At 31.7% G+C, this 20,165-nt stretch overlaps 1 protein-coding gene across 1 annotated transcript; it reads right to left on the reverse strand.

The window, feature by feature from the left end:
- Positions 1-1,133: 1,133 nt before the first annotated feature.
- On the reverse strand, positions 1,134-19,242 carry LOC110713700 (probable rhamnogalacturonate lyase B). Its single transcript, XM_021892153.1, has 17 exons — positions 18,284-19,242; positions 18,067-18,189; positions 6,857-6,920; positions 4,975-5,096; positions 4,575-4,622; positions 4,352-4,483; positions 4,141-4,260; positions 3,833-3,968; positions 3,573-3,743; positions 3,316-3,471; positions 3,132-3,238; positions 2,939-3,029; positions 2,701-2,842; positions 2,170-2,329; positions 1,959-2,075; positions 1,748-1,874; positions 1,134-1,657 (listed from the first exon to the last, which is right to left on the reverse strand). The coding sequence occupies exons 2-17, from the start codon at positions 18,150-18,152 to the stop codon at positions 1,415-1,417; spliced, it is 2,022 nt and encodes a 673-aa protein (XP_021747845.1). The 5' UTR covers positions 18,153-18,189; positions 18,284-19,242; the 3' UTR covers positions 1,134-1,414.
- Positions 19,243-20,165: the final 923 nt, after the last annotated feature.

Below are 20,165 nucleotides of genomic sequence, written 5' to 3' on the forward strand. Positions count from 1 at the left end.
GGTTCGAGATTCTTTCTCAATTTCAGAAGACCATGTGATCGATCTTGTTTAGAGAGCCATTAAGGCGAGGTGAGGATCGATTATACAATTAATGATCAAATTATAACTGTCTTATTTTAATTTGGAAAATTTGTCAGGGACAACCTTTTATAAAGCAATTTTTGTCTGGGACAACCTTATAAATTTTTTTTGGCAAAGTCAGACCACTTAAAAAAAAAATTGTAAAGGGAGACCAATCCCCAGGCCATTGACCACTGGATTCCAGCGTTGACTCCCACGTGGCTCCTCTTTTCTTCTAATTACACCCCTTTTCCCTCCAATTTTGTCACATAAAAACCCCTCCCCCCACCAGCCATACCACCTTCCTTGCCGCCACCCCTGCCAACGATCGACAACGCTGGAGGTCTCCGACGCCTAGCTGACCTTTCCCCTCCATTTTCCCCTTACCCCGACCTTCCCCTTTACCCGCCGCGCGACCACCAAACGTCCAAGTGAAACCCTAACCCTTTCAACCCATCCCCTTCTTTCACCACCATGACCCGACCCCTTGAGCTGCAATGCTATGCGCGGATGCTGGTGTAAGGGTTGCTAAGCTGCGATGATGATACTTACTGTGCTGATGCTTGTGCGTGGCTGCTACGATGGTATATTTAAAAGTTGCTTGGTGCGTTTGCAAGGAGCTCCGGAGCTCGGGCAACGGCAATGGTCGTGGGCATAGGGTTAGGGGAAAGGAAGGGGTGGGTAGCCTTGGAGAGTGGTGAAGCTGGGTTCCACGTGGATCGGTCACCGCGGAGGGTGGTGGAGCAAAAGTTGGGCGTGGAATGGCTGGGGCTGCTAGTGGTGGTAGGTTTAATTAGAAGAAAAGGGGTATAATTAGAAGAAAAGAGGAGCACATGCTAGTCACTTGGGAGTCAACACCGGAATCCGGTGGTCAATGGCTTGAAAGTGGGGGTTGGTCTCCCTTTACAAAATTTTTTTTAAGTGGTCTGACTTTGCCAAAAAAAATTATAAGGTTGTCCCAGACAAAAATTGCTTTATAAAAGGTTGTCCCCGACAAATTTACCTTTTAATTTTTACAACATTAATTTGCTTATATTATCTTATTTATTGTTTATTTTTTCCCTTCCGCTACAGATTTGCAGGCTGTAGCTAGGCCAAAATTTGGAAAAAGACATGTTATGACTTATGACACATTTTATTTAGCTCTATGCATCTAGTACATCTTTTTACTAGCTAGTTAATAAACTATATATACAAATTCTAGACTATGTAAATGCCTTTTCCATCTAAAAACCCCTACCAAGTAAAATAGACAAATACATAACTAAACAAATCATACAATTTGCTTACAATGTTGAACATGATCAGTGAGTAATTGACCATATTCAATCTATAGACCTTGTGAAATCATAAATCAAGTTGTTCGAGGGGGGCCTTCGAAACGAATATAATCATACATGACTCCGAAGAAAGGCGATTCATGTTTAGCTTGCGTCAGATATATGGTATTGTTCCCAGCACGTAGCCATTCGCTTGGAACATCAACATTTAATAGTCTATACAACCCATGGATACCATGTCTAGCAATCGCGTTATCTGTGCCCATTACCATGGTTGTAAAATGGGGAATACTCACCTCTGGATCATTAAATCGTACCTAAGAAAACCATAAAAGCGGTATTAATATGGCAAGACCAACTTGTGTTAGCATATACAAGAAAAGTGAAAGGCGGTGGTTGTTTCCTACTTGCAATTCTGCTCTAGTGGTTGAAGCCAAAGCTATTCGTAGAGTATAGTTTGAGGATGGGATCACATCTTGAAGCGCGAATATAATCTGCCATGTAGTAGGTTTAAATGTATTATTTCCTGTTCTCCTGCAATTTGTAGACGTATGTGTTAAATTTCTATCCAAAACAACCAAAACCAACATGTTCAAGTGATCAAGCTGAATGATTTACCTAGTGACTTGGGCGAAAAACCAGTCTCTATGATAATCACTTTCACCAACAGTGTATATGAGATCGTTGTCAGGATACAGTTCAGCATATCTTTCCCAAAGACCATATTGCCTGAATCTGTCGAATCAAAAATATTCTTTATAAGTGAATGAGCTTTTTGAGAGATTGATAGAGGTAACTAGGATAAATGAGTAGCAACTGAAGAGCTTACTTGTTATGATCACTATCGGTGTAAAGTTTGTTTACAAATAAGCTATTTGGCTGAGGAACATAAAACTCCAATGCAGTGCGGTCTGGAAAGCCTATTTGCCAAAATGTCGGTCCATTTCTCAGAGGCTCATACACAAGATCACCTAATTGGATTACGGAACCTGGCGTTGAGAAAAAGAAATCTCAATTATTATCTACTCGGGTCATCCAAATTTTGGACAAAATTTGATCCAAATTGTTAAAGCATTTAACTAAAGGTTCGTTTGGCATTATTGCGGTTTTCAGTTTTTTGGTTTTTTGTATTTTAAAAGTGTATGATATATGTAATGTAATGAATAAAAATTAGTCAAACTTATTAAAATCATGCTAATTTTGAAAACTGGCAACAAAAAAGTGAAAACACCTTTTTCTTGTTTCTTGTTTTTGGTTTTTTGTTTTTAAAAAAACTAAAAGCTCAAAACAATAAACAATGCCAAACAAGCCCTAAATAAGCTAATTGACATCTACAGGATCAAAAGTCGTAGTAAAAGACCTGGAACAATTCTGATGTCTTCAATATATACGTAATCTCCAATGAAACCAGGAACCCATGCAAACAAGTTGTAAACACCTTCACGAATGCCCTTGATTATAAAACCTCCATTACGATCTGCTCGAGTCCAAAACTGATAACCCTGATAAAAATAATTCAAAATTATTCCTATTTCAATTTTCTACATTGCTGATTCATAAAAGTTGAGCAATTGGTAATTCCTTGTCCAAATTTCTACCTTTGTTTCGGTTTGCCAAGATCCTGCTTCACCGGGTGCAGCAAGTCCAATCCAAGCATAACTCCCAGCCATCATTGTCCTCATTTTATACCTGGGATAAGGAATGATATTACAATAATCATATAAAATTAAATTAATGTAAAAATATTTGTGATAACAATTGAAACAAAAGAAAGAGCTACATGACACAAACCTTTCATGGATTAACAACCGACCAAACACAAAACCGCGCTCAACAGACTTAGGGAAGTCTTTGGATAATGGGAATTCGTAAGGCCAGCTTCTAGTTTCTTGTGTCATCTGCTTAAAAAATCCGCTGTCAAAGGCAGTAATATAAAATTAAACACCATAAACAGAGAGATGAATATAGTATTTACCTGGTGCTTTGCATCATTCCAGAGATCATGGAAATCTCTATCTAAAGAAACTGAATTCAGATGAACATAATAAGGCCCAAACACCTTTTTCCATGGTTCCCCTTCTTGGAACGACATGGTCACATCATAACCAGCATAGTGTGCACTGTGAAACATCTGTTACAGAGAAATTTAATATCTTATAGATGTAACTCAAAAGTTTATCCAGGGTACGAATTTTCCATTATGATTTTGAATTACTGATAAAGGATACTCACAGCTAATGAAGTTGGACCGACATGGGATGTGAGATCTTGCTTGACAGGTCCTGCTGAACGAAACTCATTGCTCGGAGTAATAATCCAGAACCCGACTTGTGGATCAAATGATATCCAACCATGCACCTTATTGTCCTTATCCTCACATGAGTACTGGTACTTATCATCCACCTGGTGTTCATTTGCCAAACATAACATTTAAAGGTTTCACAATAGAGAGCAATTGGTCAAAATCTATATTGGTAATTTCCTTCGAATACCTCGCCTCTCAAATCTGGATTAGTGGGATTGGTCAAAAGCACAGCCTCCTTAAAGGCAAGGGGCAGGCCGGATTCGCGATCCTCTGGCATAGGCATGATCCGTTGCCTATCATCAGAGATAGCCATATAATGAAACCTGTAAAACAAATTCCAAAGTACTAAAATTCATCATACTCGCCATCACTCAAAATAACCTTGTCAGATTAAGCAATTCCAATGAGTCAAGCTACATATCTACTTTGAAACTGTTTATGCTTTTTTGATACAAAATGCAGTGGAATTCAGTACAAGTGATATTGCATTAATACCTTGATTGATCAAGCTTATACACAGTCCTGATTTGGAAGATATTTGCTGCAGGCATTCCTTCTTCGCGGTCCAAAATAGCATATGCATAGAACCCGGAGGATCCTCGAAGCACTATATACCTGATAATAAATTTGCACACAAATATCATGTATCACTTTGTTGAATTCCAAAGAAAATGTGTACTAGTTGTTTGTTAGATCATATCTATACCTTCTATCTACATTGGCAGGTATTCTCCAAACTTCTGATTTGTTCCATGTAGTTGAATCCCATTCATATGTAAATGAAACTTCAACTTGATCCTCATTTTCTACTATCACATTTAATTTCGATCCGAGTAACCTGAATTACACATAGTTTAGATAAGAAAATTTCCTTAAAATTATGCTGTAAATGAAGAGAAAATATTACAGTTAAGTAGTTGACAATTTACCAGTCAGTGCCAGAGTAACCTTTTGTATCCCAAACTACATCCCAATACCTATATGAAAACATCAATTTTAACATTAGAGTAACATCGCATTTATATAAAAATCTTACATTTAACATATTAAATAATGTAATTACAAAGCAGGTAAATGGATTAATAAATTTGTTCCAAAAAAAAAATGATCTTTAAATAACACTCCCTCCTTCAGAATTTAGTAGACTAATTTTATACTACCTCATTTAAATGTTATGTGTAACTTTGGAGTATTATTTATGAGATATAAAATATTCCAAAGTTGCACTTAACATTTAACGGAGATATTAGATCAAATTACGCAGGTATAACTATCGACAGAGTAATGAAGTGTTGTTTTGTAATTGAGAGCAATACAGGTGGCGCATACCCTCTATTTGATTCGTGGTTACGATTTTCAAGCACATTGTGCACTCCACCGTAGCTAACTCCTATCAAATAGCCTTCAGGATTTGCAATTGTGAGTTGCAAAATTCCATTGTCAATCACCACCTGAAACAAATGATTAAGCTGATAAAAATCGACTCGTATGGTGTAAATACGTTCGTGAGTCAAATTGAACTTATAAAATTAGGAAGTGCAGCAAAGTTCATATCTAGGGAAAAAGAATGGAAAATGGATAAATAGACATTATACAAATCTAATAAGATGTCATTACCTTACCAGCTTGAAAACCCACCCCAACACCAATCTAAAAAACCCACAACAATTAAAAAAAAAATGAAGTATTCATAATTGAATTTAATCTTTAAAACCTCAATTGTAGCATTGTGATGAATCAATTAGAGAAGGAAAGAGGAGAGCGGTGGCGAGGTGGTAGGAAGGTGGCGACGCCTCTGCGGGGTGGAGACGACTAGAGGCGGTGGTGTGATTGGTGGTGGCACCATGCAAGTGAGTGTGAAGTGTGGTCACTGACTCACTGTGGTGTACAAGGTGGGCTGAAGCCTGAACGGTAAAAGAGGAATTTGGAATTTCCTTTGTGTTTTAATAAAAAGTTAGGCTATACTTCTAAACTAGATTAGGTTCAATCCGGGACCGACCGAACACAACCCGGTTTACTCAGGGATATCAACTACCAAGTCACTTCAACTTGTGAAAACTGACCCAATTCGCGCAACCCACCTAGGATTGCTTATGATACGAGTCGAGTTCGAGTTTGGGGTTCTCTCGACTAGACTCGACTTGTTAACATATCGAGTCGAGCTTAATCGAGTTTTGACCGAGTCAAGATTTGACCGAACCGATCTCAAATAGCTTGCTAATTGATTCGGTCTTAGTAGTACCCTATTTAGTGTAATATTTATTTATTCTCTTAAATTTTGTACTATAAGAAATATACTTTTTTTTAACAACGAAAGAGACAAAATATTACATTAGATGATTATGGCCATCTAGAGAAACCAAAGTTTGAAAACAAAAGAAAGGGTCAGGCTGCCAATAGTTGGAAAAGAGGTAGCCATAAGCCTTACCCAAGCCGATACTATAAAGCATTAAAAACAAAGCATAAAAAGGAAAGATAAAAGCAGTAGGAGTGATGGAGCCCAAACAAGGCCCATAATAGTCTTCAAAGAGCCCACTATTATCAACTAATGTTGTAAAATAAAGTTTTTGAATCAAAATATATTTTTTTATTAAATATAATAATGTATAAAGAAATCCGAGTTTTTCACGAGTTTTCGAGAATACTCGACTCGATTCATTAACATTTTGAGTCAATCTCTCGAGCTCGATTCAAGCTCATTCAAGTCAAATTTTGAGCGAGTTTTGACCGAGTAGAGCTCGAGTAGACCACGAGTTGTCTCGTCTCATAAGCACGGAAGCACCCCTAAACCCACCCGACATAGCCAAGTCAACTTATGAACAAAAGAGTCATTTCCGATGTCTGTTTTAGTATTATATTATTATGTTATGTTATTGATTATTAGATATTAAAACCATTTTAAAATATCAAATTAAATATTTGACCCTCACTCACTTGGCCCGTCTTGCCCATCTGACCCACTTGCTCACCTAACCCACTACCTGCCTAATCCGTGACCCACCTTACAATATATGTTCATTCGACCCAGCCCGTGACTCAGTCTACCCCAACCCAATCTGGGCCGGTCTTGTGTAACCCAACCCAAAACCCAGCCCGTATGGTGGCCACCTCTACTGCTTGGCGTCTGTAGACCAAACAAGCATAAGTAAAATGTTTAAAATAAAAAAGTGTAACAACAAAAATAAATAATGTGAAGAGACCGAAGACTTGCCTCTTTGTCCTTGACGATTAAGGAGACTCCAGGAGATATATGGTCATCATTTACGTGTTTTCCACTGCACATCCAACACAGTTGAAACAAAAAAAAAGTCACTCGACTACTCCTAAATCCTAATAATTTCAACGTACAAATTCAATAAAAAGGTGAAACGGTGGTAGAAAAGAGAGAAGCATGGTTAAAAACAATTAATTTCTACTCATGGTGAATTTTAAGGACCAATAATATTCAATATATATGTTGACAGAATGTTTCCAAATTAAAAATAATTGAGGCATTCTGATATTTTTGACTTTTCCAATCTTTATACTTAGTTTTCTCATTATAGGGTTGTATACTTGTGTATTGCATAATGAAACAATGTTACAGATTTGGATTTTTACATACAAACGCATCAATACATCAATTCACACCCACTCCTTTTGTTTCATCATAATTGCAACATTTTTGCTAATACACATGTAAATACATGACTTTAACTATTGTACTTTGTATTAATATTTGTAATTTATACTCCTTCCGATCCGGTCCTTATTGATAATCACTTATGGCCAATTTTAAATCCCAAAATGATAGTTTAATTTGTTTTAAAGTAGCATTATAATTTTTTTAGTAAAATTCTCTCCAATTTACAACAATATATAAGCAAATTTAACTTTCTCATGTATATTTCGCTTTTCCATGTACTTTTTTTTTTACTTTATCTATACTTTTTTGCATACCTAATTTATATTTATCTTTTCAATGTAATTTTAATACTTCTTATTTATGTATTAATTCCCTTAAATATTATCCATAAGAGAGTATCAATAAAAGGAGGGAGTATTATTAAGAAGTGAAGTATAAAAGGTTAATATAAAAAAGATATACTTGAAGATTAATCTAAAAATATTTTACATGCATGTCAACAACAATGTTTTTTTTTTTTTAAGTACTTCCTCCGTCCCTGAAAGAACGACCCATTTGGCCTAATTTTAGTCCCAAAAAGAATGACTCATTTGCATTAAAACACCCACCAATTTGCAACAATATTTGTGCAAAATTAGCTTCCCCATATAAAAATTTGATTTTCCATGTACTTTCTCTCTCTATTTTTTTACATACCCTATGTAAATTTATATTTTCAATATACTTTTACTTTTTTTATTTAACTTTCTTAATACCCGTGTAATCAACCCAAATGGGTCATTCTTTCGGGGACGGAAGGAGTACATTAGTAAAAAGTATAGTAAAAGTAAATCTATAAATAGTGCAAAAGTCAAATTAATGAAGTTATTACGGAGTAATTATTGTTTGTCTTAATGTTATTGTTTTTTATAATTATTGTTATTACGGAATAAATTTATAAACACTGTTTTTTATAAATTTAAATTAATGAAGTTATTAAGGAGTAAATTTATAATTATTGTTTTTTTTTAGTACGGAGTATATTGTTTGTCTTAATATTTTTACACTTTCTAATTACTCTGTGTGGACTTGTGGTTACAGATTCGGAATAATTATTACAGAGTACTAGATTCATTTTTCCTAAAATAGGAGTACAAAGTATGGAGTAGAGTTTTTTTTCTCTTTGCTGAAGATTGAGTACAATATAAGTTCGAGAATTTATGACAAACATTGTTAATTAATTAATTAATTAAGAGGGATAACTCAAGTAGATAGAGCTTTCTTCCCGATTCCAAGAGATTATGGGATCAATTCTCGCCTCTGCCCTTTTGGCTCTCTAAAAAATACTCCTTCCGTCACTTAATTAGATTCCTATTTCTCTCTATTATGTGAGGAATAAAATACTACTCCGTAGAAATAAGAATATAATAAAGGGATGAAGGGAGTAAAAAATATACATATAAATATAAATAAAAAAATCATTGTAAATTGATGCCATTAATATTTACTCCCTATATTTAATTAATCCTTAATCCTTCTTTCTTTTTTTTTCTTTTTTTTTTTTATATAATTTTCTTGCCTTAGAGCTACTTGCGATCTTGCATACTTCCTCCGTTCTTTTATTATTGCACCACTTTCCTTTTTAGGAAGTTTCACAAATATTGCACCATTTCCTCTTTAGGAAAAAAATTATTTGTGTTCACACTAAAAATATCCAACATACCCTTGCTTTTTCACACTTACTTTTTAATTTATCAATATGTCACATGGACAATTTTGTATTTTTACCTTTCTCTCTCTTACTTTTTTTCCACTATCAAAATATTTGTACCCAACCCCTATGGTGCAATAATAAAAAAACGGAAAAAGTATATCATTTTCCAACAAAAGGTCTCACTTTTAACTAACTCGTGCACTTTGAAGCTGTTATCATCACAGAGTTCACAATAAATTGGTAAACTAAAGAAAAAGGGAGGGATTAGACCGATTAGATATCAACTGTTATATCTCCTTTCTACTTTTGACTTTTACCGCATTGCATATATTTATTTTTTGTACGCGTCATATATTAATTGTCTGTTTATTAGGCCCCATTAACCTTATTTTGTTTTTACCGAACTAAAATTATTTTTGATGAATTTTTATTATATTTTTTTCTTAAAGTTTATTAGTTTTTATTGAACTTAAATTATTTTTACTGAATTAAAATTAATTTTACTGAACTGAAATTATTTTTGCTAAACTAAAATTAATTTTATTGAACATAAATTATTTTTACTGAATGTTTTTTGTTTTAAGGTGAAGTGAATAAGGTCTTACAAATGCTTAAAATATTACTGTTAAAATAATTTTACACTAGAAGTACAGTACTCCATATTGAATTAGAATAGGGAATTTGGTCATATTCATAAGATTCCTCAATGAAATCATCAGACTTCTTAACCAATAAATATTAGTTGTATATGGTTACAATTAATGATAATTGAATTGAGTTTGAATATATCAATTGTAATTGGTTAGAAATAATGATAAAAAAGAGTACGCAAAAGGATTAACAATTCATTTATTTGGGTTAATTTCATCCCAATACCACAAATTTGTACTCCCAAATCAATTTTTTCAAGAATTTCGACTTCAACAATTTATACTCTCTTGAATATGGAGTAGTGTTTTTTAGTTGGATAACTTGGAAGTTGTTTTTCATTTGAAATATATTGGAAAGGAATCGAACTCTCTCATTTTATTTATATGATAACAAAAACATAAATATTATGATTAAGACATCAATTATAGATAAAGGTGGAGGGAATAGGTTTCTGAATTTCTATAATCAAACCACCGTAGGGAATGGAAATTACCAAGTACAAGTATATTTTTAAGTGAGGAATTAAAAAAAAATGCTGCACTTTTAGCTATAAAAGTTTGACCATAAAGCTCTCTCATTTTTAGTCAACTTATTGCAACTAAAATTAAATGAAGTATATGCCATAATAGTTTTTTTTTTTTATTAACTATATGTCGACTAGGGCTGACACCTTATAAACCTTAGTAACTTCGCCACTATCATAAGGTTAATCATATTTAAGAGAAAAATAACAATAACAATAACCTAACCAAAACTTTTTTTTTTTTTTTTTTTTTTTTTTGACACAACCTAACCAAAACTAGCCTAACCGGTTTGACATATAAAGAATAATCTAAGATAATATTAAAAAAGAATATATTTGAAGGCAATAGCCGCTTAAACACACGTATAACCTATATAATACGGTAAGAATACGTAAATAGTAGTGTTAAATATTAATGGAATAATAATGCGTATAACTTGGCTATGAATGCAAAGTCACCGGCTTTATAGTAAGTGGGATGACTTCAACTATAAGCACAAAACAATTCCCTTCTTAGTTCTCACCCACCCCATACTATAAACTAGCTATATATTAGCATATTATTATATATTTATATCTATTTTCTTCTATTATAACGAACTTCTTTCGGTATAAAAGCAAACCAATTTCACTGTGTGACAAACAGCCCATAACATGTTAAATAAAAGAATTCAAGTTCCCTTTAAAAGTGACAAATGAATATATTAATTGAAAAGGACATATTTAGCTATTTTGTCCTTCTTTTTAAGCGCACTCTATAACTAAAGTAACCCTTTCTCTAATCCCCAATTTCTTGCGCCCACAAATTAGAGGGATGACATATTATCTAATGATCTAATCCAAGTTTAGATTTTATAAAATATAAAGAAAAAAACTAATTTTATTGGATGTTCGAAGTATTAAATTGTTTACACCAACAAAAAAGTGTATTTGAGGGATAGATATAATTAGACTTCTCTACATATTATTATAAAATAGTACTATTTTCTCAACAACAAAGGACGAGTACCACAAGACAAAAATATTGTTAGGTGTTCTATATAGGGAGTGATAGCAATAAAATACCCAATGCAACAAACTTACCACTTTGAAATTCTTCCCTTGTGGCCTTGTTTATGCCAGAACAAAAATAACAATAATAAATAACCAAAGTGCACCCACACAATATTTATTTGTGTGTATATTTTCCTTATTGAGATTGCATTTTTTTAAAAAAAAAAAATTATCACGTGTACGTTGGAAAATCACTAAGAAAATTTGTTTTTGTATTTTCCACAATTTAATTTATTTGAAGTCTAGAAGATTTTAAAAAAAAAAAAAAAAAAAAAAAAAAACAAACAAACTAGGTTGGAAAACTTTTTCTAAGGGTAAGAAAAACAACATTTTATTACTCGTATGAAACGCTGTATTTTTCTCTTTTTCCACCTTTCCTTCCTTTTTCTTTCTAACATTTCTAGGAATGAGCTACACAAAGTTGAATAAGTTTGGAATTGGATTCCAAATATACTTTTCATTGATGATAAAATTATGTTCAAAATTGTTTCATTCCTTTGGATCCAAATAACCTAATGTCACACTTAAGTGGAAAATATAATGCAAAGTTTTGCCACAAAGTTTGGCATAATTAATGGTGGAGGCTAAAAGCCCATTAAATTCTTCTGCTGTCATTGGAGTTGTTGAACTGCTTATGGTCAAGCTAGGAAAAAACTGTACAAACCAATTTCACCTTTTCATGTTTTTAATGAGAACCCAGGAAAGTGTTCCATAGTGTTTTGTCAAAGTTACAACGACTAAAATTGTTAGTAGAGCATTTAATCCAACAATAATCAATAATTATTGTATAAGCATACCCAATAATTAATAAATCTACTAGACTCTGACTAATCTAAATTCGACCTAAGTCACAACTCAATTATGTGGAAACTTCTCATAACAAGTATTGTTGCATTCCAAACTCTTGAGATATACTTTACCAACTAATCTAAACACTTGATACGTTGGTAACAATAATGTGATATACTTCGTACATTTCTACAGTATGTGCTAAGTTTCTAAATCCAGGGTAACTAATCTTTTTGACTATTTGCAACTTGCTAATTTAGTATGTATGTTTATTTTTATGGAAACTTGATTATAAATAATTGTGATGCTTAAGTGAAATCATTGAGGTGTAAAACACCTACTTTTGCATAATTTTGTTTTTAAGTCTCTATTCCAATCGTTCTAAATTACAGAGTACTAGCTCTATATCTCATATTACCTCCGTTAATGGTTATTTGCAACTTTAAAATATTTTATATCTCACAAATAATACCCCAAAGTTGCAGATAACCATTAAAGGAGGTAGTAGTTGGTTTTGTTTTAAAGTCTCTATTTCCTTTAGTTTTAAAAACTTTGTTATCGTATTTGTTCTTATTGATTAAAAATTACCTTTTTAGCTTTTTTTTTTGATGAAAATCACGATGGTTAGATAAAAATTACTTTGACATTTAAACATGTACTAAAGTCATATTCAAACAAAGTGAGAATTTAATTACCAAAAAAAAAAAAAAAATAGATATATTGGTCTTGTAATGATGGGCATCACTAATCAATATAAACAAGTTGTTAGAATACCAGCTTCAATAAGATCTGCATTATACCGATTTATTGGTACAAAATGATTTACTTGCTAGCTACTTGGGTAAGACTGGCGCATATCACCGAAGTTAAACTTGGTTCATTTACAAGTGCTAAATTAAATGCATGACTTTGTTGCCATGTCATAAATTCAGTATGGAGTACTCTATAACATCTTCTCGTAATAGATTTAGTTGTCACGATTTTAGTTTAATTAAATTACCGTTTTAAAATGAGACTTGACTGATGTTTACTAATAATGTGACATATTACATACTTTCTTTGTTCTTTTTTACTTAACTTGTTTATTTTATCACGCTTGACAATGCAAAACTTTAACCGTTAACAACTTTAATTTTCCATAATTAAAAAATACTCCCCTTTTAAATACTTGCTCCACTTTTCTTTTTCGATCGTTTTTAAATACTTGCTCCATTTCCCTATTTGGAAAGCTATTACAATATTTAATTAATTTCTATCACCTAATGGACCCAACATGAATAATATTTTATTAATTTCATATTCTCTCTCCTCCATTTCTCTCCACTACTTTTGCTTGATACAATTTTTTATTCTTCCACCTACCCCACTATCTTCATATTTTATTACTTTCTCCAATTTCTCCTAAAACTCCGCGCATGGAGAAATGGAGCAAGTATTTAAAAACGGAGGGAGTATAAAAGTTATATATTATGATAGTATTTATTGAGACGAATTCAAAATGATCCAACATAAATATGTTTTTCCTTACATATTATTCACAAAACACGGTCAAAGGAGAGGTGGTAAATAGTGTAAAAGTCAAAGCGTGTCAAGTAAAAAAGAACGGAGGAAGTATTCTATATCCATCCTTCACTTTTTTATGTTTGTGTGGACACGACACGAACATGGACACAGACACGGGACACGTGTCCAACCCTTCATTGTACACTCGGATAGGGATGGTAGTGGGTCGGGTTAAATGGGAGACCCGCCTCATCCCCGCCCAAGTGGGGCGGGGATGGAGGGAGGTTTGGCGGGTGATGGAGTGGGGATGGGTATAAAATGTGTACCAGCCATGGATGATGGGGCGGGTATGAATTTTAAAGTAGACCCGCCCCATATCCGCCCCGTACCCACCTTATACCCGGACCATATTTCTTTTAGAAGAGTTTAGAATTTATGAAACTTGATACCCCCTAAGACCCAATAAGCTTAAATAATGAAAGTCCCAATTTTTCTTAATCTAATTTGATATAATCGTCATTAATGTGATACAATAGAGCATCATGGCAAAGGGTTTGGGACGATTTTGGGGCGGGTATAAGGTGGGTATGAATATCCAAGTGGGTGATGGGGTGGGGATGGATCCTATCTAGTACCCGGTGGGGCGAGTATGGATGTGGATATTATACCCGCCACGGGTGGTGGGGCAGGGATGGGTATAAGATTTTTAGATGGGTATGGGTATGGAGGTACCATCATCCGCATCCGACCCGCCCCGTTGCCATCCCTACACTTGGACATTTCCACTAAGAGTGGAGAGGTAAAAAAAATATCTTATTCGAAAACCACCATATATAGACAAGATGGAGAGAAAAAAAGATTGTCATATATTAGGAGAATTTACCAAGGAAATAAATAAATAAATAAATAAATAAATAAGGGTAGAAATAAAGAAAAATTAGAATCTTTGTAGTATATAATTTATTTATAAAAATTTAAGTGATGTATTAACGTATCCGTACTCGTGTCCAAATATCAGACAGATTTTACGTGTCCTAAAATTTTGAAACTTGTCAGATCGGGCACTTATGTCTGTGTCCAACATCTGTTCCCAAATCCATGTAACATAGTATTTCTTGGTATGGTGAATTGTTTTGGTAAGTTTGAGTTGGCTATTGATCTATAGTGCATTGTAGTATTCTATCCCAAAATCAAATGACATTAATATATATATATATATATATATATATATATATATATATATATATATATATATATATATATATATATAAGACCATTGACTTTTATATCATTTTAAATTGAATTAACTCTCTTTTGGTTAATCCTTGACTCACTTGCTTTTTATTTTATTTGTTTCTTATTTAAAGATGTACAAGCTTCAAACAACAAAAATAATTTTGATTAACTTAGTTCAAAATAATTTTAATCAGTAAAAATCAATAACTTTATAAAATAGAAATGATAGTGCATAAGAAGAAAAGAATTAAAATAATCAATAAAAATGATTTTAAGTCTATAAAAATAATATTCTATGAGTATTACTTTAGCAAAAATAATTTAATTTTATTATAATAATATAAGTTTAACAAAAATAATTTAATATCTTTTATCAAAAAAAAAAAAATTAATTTCAGTACATACTATGTGAAAAGAACAAGGAAGGCATACAAGATATATGCAATAAACTCCCTTTTTAAATTGGTTATGACTAGGGTACATATAAAGAATTATAAAAGAAAATTCTAAATATATATCAAATTTTAAATACATGACTCGCTAAATGTTATAATATATAAATGTTAAATTTTTTCAATATATTTATTTTTAACTCCTTATATGTGATTATGTTGCATATTCATTTCATTTTAAAAAAGCTAAACATACAATCCCTTAAGGTAGCAGAATTTTTACAGTTTAATTTTGTTTGGATATGAGCTACTCCGTATATTATTATTGCTTTAAGACTGCCAATGATCCCAATTAAAACCCCATCAAACATGCAAAGCAAGACTCTTTTTCTTTTGGAGAGAGAGAAAAAAAGTTGATATATCCGGGATATTGTGAAAGAAAAGGTAATATATATACGAATTTAGAAAAGTACTTATTTCTAATTATACATGTATTCATACGGAGTAATTTGAAGGCTGATACCTATAATAAACACTTTTTCTCAACATGAAGTATATTTTTTTTTTATGCAATTGTCTTTTTAATTATTACAATTCTTTTATGTCTATAAAGACTAAGGGTATGTTCTCTTCAACTTATTTTCATTTCAATTCTTAATTTCCTTCTCTCATAAATTATTCAGTTCAACTCTGATAAGTTCAGTTCAATTCATTTCATTTTAATTCAGTCAATCAAAATACGCTCTGTTCTATTCAACCTAATTTGCATTTATTTTCTAAAACTATTCATTTTTATTTTGTTTGAAATGCAGAGTATACATTATTGTGCGTGACTGTACTTGTGTGAGCTTATTAGAATAAAAAATCTTTTATAATCACTAAAAATTATTGTATATGAAAACAACTACTCTACATACTGTTCTAAGTTTATCTTCGCAAAGGCAAAGTAAATTAAAAGGAAACACACAACAAGCCACAATTGTTACCATTCTTATTGTGAAATATAAAACGTGTTACTATGCTAGTGGACATTATTATAGTCAATATTTTTTTTGGAACAACATTAAAAGTCAATATTTAAGTACATGGTAACATTGCCATCTATCAATAATACTAATATAACCTCATGTAATAATATACTTTCTTCGTTTTTTTTTTACTTGCAAAACTTTTCTAAAAAGGAAATGTCATAATACTTGCAACACACTATAAAAGAAAAGTTACTTTAGGGAAAAAATATATTATATCCCCTATTTAAAGCACATGACTCACTAAATTACACTCTTAACAACCACTCATCTTATTTTAAAGTTTATTATATCATGTAAACCCCACCTTTCTTAATTACCGCGCTAAAGGGTGTGTTGCATGTAAAAGAAAACGGAGAAAGTAAGTGTGTACAGGCTATTAACACACAATTAAAGTCAAACATCAAGTCAATTCGTCAATCTAAGCTACATTAAATTGAAAAAGTATTAACATATTTGGCAAAGGTGATACCTTATTAGCCTATTAGGGACGGACACTTTAAGGGTGTAGTTTTCTTATTGTTTCTCCTCAGCTCACTTTTAAATTATCTGACCCCTGATTAGTGTTTGAGGACATATATAAATATATTGGATATATCTCTATACTATGGAGTACAAGAAAAATGGGATAAAATCTCCTAAAAATAATCACCAAATCTCACTTCATTTTATTTTTCTTTAGCTGTATACACTTTTATGAGTTTTGTTTTTAATATAGAAAATATGAATGTATAAAATAATAAGAATATAATAAAAGTGAGAAAAATACAAAGGAAAAGTATATGAAGTATAAAGTAAGAAAAAGTATGTGAATAAAAAAAACTACAGTGTAAAAGAGATAATATGGTGATAAAATGGTGTTTGGCCAAAAATATTACGAGAGTACAAAGTAAATAGAAGTGGTAGAATAAAGTTATAAACACCTCAAACCAAATACGGGCAAATACAAAAGTTTATCTGTTAGATAAACGAATTTTTGTTAATTTGATGAAATGTTTGTAAATATATTAAAATAACGTGGTCATTTATTCAGTACTTTTGGTGAGTTGTCTAATTACTGTTTGCAACTTGTTTTTACTATTTGGTGAGGAAATTACACATGTACCCCTCAACTACTACATGAAAAGACACATGTAACCTTCCATTGGTACTTTAAAAGACGATTATACCCCAAGATAAACAAAATCTGGGGAATTAACTTAGTACAGCTCACCAAATACTACGTAGTTAGTTAAAAAAAAAAAAAAAATAAAATAAAAAAAAAAAAAAAACCACAAACAAATATATTATAGGAAACAACTCAAATACTCAATATTTTAGGAAGGAGGGTGTATTATCCATTAATCTATGGAGTATTATACGTCTGTAACTCTGTATGTATAAACTAAATATCATGTATAATCCAAAAAAAGCCTTTTATATAATTATCTTTGTTTTGTAATTAATAAAGAAAATATATACTGCGTATAAAAACAAGAACAAAAACGAAGAATAAAAAAGCGAGGGAACTAAAAATGTATAATATTGTAGTATGGTACTACGTATTAATCTTGTGAAGGAGGCCTTTGAGTTCTAGCATGATTCTATTTCTAAAATTTTAATTCTCACATCATAACTAATATCCAATATAAACCTCTCTCAACCTTTACTTTCTTCTTTTTGTCTCTTTCTCTCTCTTCTCCCCGTGAACTTTTTTACATTCATTCTTCATCATTATTATTAAAAGTATAACCCAATAAAATAACAATGTAGTTAAAAAAAAACCATAAAACATCTCATATACTTTATAGTTTAATTTAGTAGAAAAACAATAATTACAAAGCTTAATCAATAATCACACAAGCAATTATTAAAATTTGGCAAATTTATTTGATTAATGTGTGACAGAGATAATTAAGAAAAAAAAAAAAAAAAAAAAAGAACTTAACTGGGTTCTTCTGGCATCACAATGAGAGACCAAGAACAATTCCATTGCCATTATTGTAATAATTAAAGCTAAACTCAAATAATTCATCTTCTTCTTTCTTCTCTTAATTTAACTTTGTAAGTTCCTGCATGTAATATATAATCGATTTGTTAATCAATTTTCTCAAGAGAAAAGTCCTAGACTCCTAGCTCATGTATGCCGGTTTTGGAAATAATTACCTGAATGATACCGTTCACGTAGACTCGGGATATCGGAATCTAATCCCGATATATAAATGTTGCATGTAGGGAAAATTGTTGATGAAATTGGCAATGTTATAATCGCTTGGTTTAGAGGGTTACCTAATTTTTGTTAAAAAGGGTGATTAAATATAAATGTGGGAAAAAACAGAGAGATAAAAATGTTGGAAATAGAGAAAGAAAGAAACAGGGGATGTTAATTAGAGGATGAGTTAATAATTAAGTATTTATAAGTTCAAAAAAATGAATGTTTTGAGAAGGTGGTAGTGGGAATATGAGAATCATTCACTAAGTTTAATTTCTATATTGGACTTTTCCACATTATTATTATACAAGTATTTTTTTTTTTTGTTAATTTATTTAATTTATTATTTTTTAATTATTGGGTTTGTTATGGTTGACTGATGTTTTTTTTTTTTGTTGGTATAAAATAATTTGGTGTTTAATACTTTGCGTCATAGTATAAGTAACCGAAATACCAACTTGTAATATTGATGAGTTACTTTAGTCTTTAATATATGGTGACTACTTTTCATTTGAAGAGTAAAATCGAGGGTATGCTATCGAAGGTATGCTGTAGCTCACTCTGTTATTAGGACTCTTTTTTCCTAATTTAGGGAGAAGGCCATAAGAGTATTCTTTTTTTTTTTTTTGACAACCATAAGAGTATTCTTTTTTTTTTTTGACAATCATAAGAGTATTCTTTAAAGTAATATCCTTATCACAGCTTTTGATACAACTATTTTTTTATTTTATTTTTTTTTTATTTTTCTACATTATAAAACTCTAACTTTTCATTTACTACGATGTGTCCCATTTTTGAAAAATCACACTATAACCAGAGGCGTACCTTCATTGAGACTCGCAAGGGCTTGACCCCTGAAAGCTTTTTGAAAAAAAAAAATGGACCGTTTGACAAAAAAGCCCAAAACAAGAAAAGCACCCCCAATTACCATATAAGCTTACATATTAGTAAAAGAAAGAGTTTCTTTTAACAATCTGACAACTAAAATGATAAAGTGGGCCACTTTTACTGTTTTGTTATTACTAAAAGTCTGTTCTTTTACGTTGAAATTCAGTTCAGTTCAGTTCAACTCAGTTCAATTCAGCTCCTAATTTCCTTCTCTTATAAAATATTCATTTCATTTCAGTTTAGTTCAGCTCCTAATTTCCTTCTCTTATAAAATATTTATTTCAGTTCAGTTCAGCTCAATTCAGTTTAGTTTAGCTCAGTTCAGTTCAGTTCAGTTCAGTTCAGTTCAGCTGAGTTCAGTCAATGAGAACAGGTCCTAACTCTCCTCCCTCTATGAGCATGCAACACTATTGCAATGATAGAGTTTTATTTAACAATTTGACAACAAATTTGTGAATGATTGTCAATTCATGTTATCAAAATTTACTCAATATATGGTATTGAAATTCTTTAGTTATGTAAAAAAATTGATTTTTTCCCATCAATTTTAACGTAAATCAAACATTATACAGAGTACTATGTATATCATATATAAGGTCAGACACTACAAATCATAAATGATTATAAACGCAAAAGTTGATTTTACAAATTTTCTTGTTTATCACATACGAGCAATTGCTTGGTAAGCCAGTAACAACCAGTGTTATACTTTGTCACGTCTCATAACATGACCCAAACTTATCAGATATTTGCTTGGTAAGAAGTATTAAATTTAAGTTATTTAATATGTGCGAAATGCTATGATGTATATTGTACAATAGAAGATGTTAAGAATTTTCGGCCCCTAATAAAATATGTTTCAAGATCCGCCACTGACTATGACCCCAAAATATATTTAGTATCTATAAGATAACCTTGCCGTTATCCCGCCATTAACAAATTCTATTA

This window comes from Chenopodium quinoa, unplaced genomic scaffold (assembly GCF_001683475.1).
Source record: "Chenopodium quinoa cultivar QQ74 unplaced genomic scaffold, ASM168347v1, whole genome shotgun sequence".
NCBI classification, from domain to species: domain Eukaryota; kingdom Viridiplantae; phylum Streptophyta; class Magnoliopsida; order Caryophyllales; family Amaranthaceae; genus Chenopodium; species Chenopodium quinoa.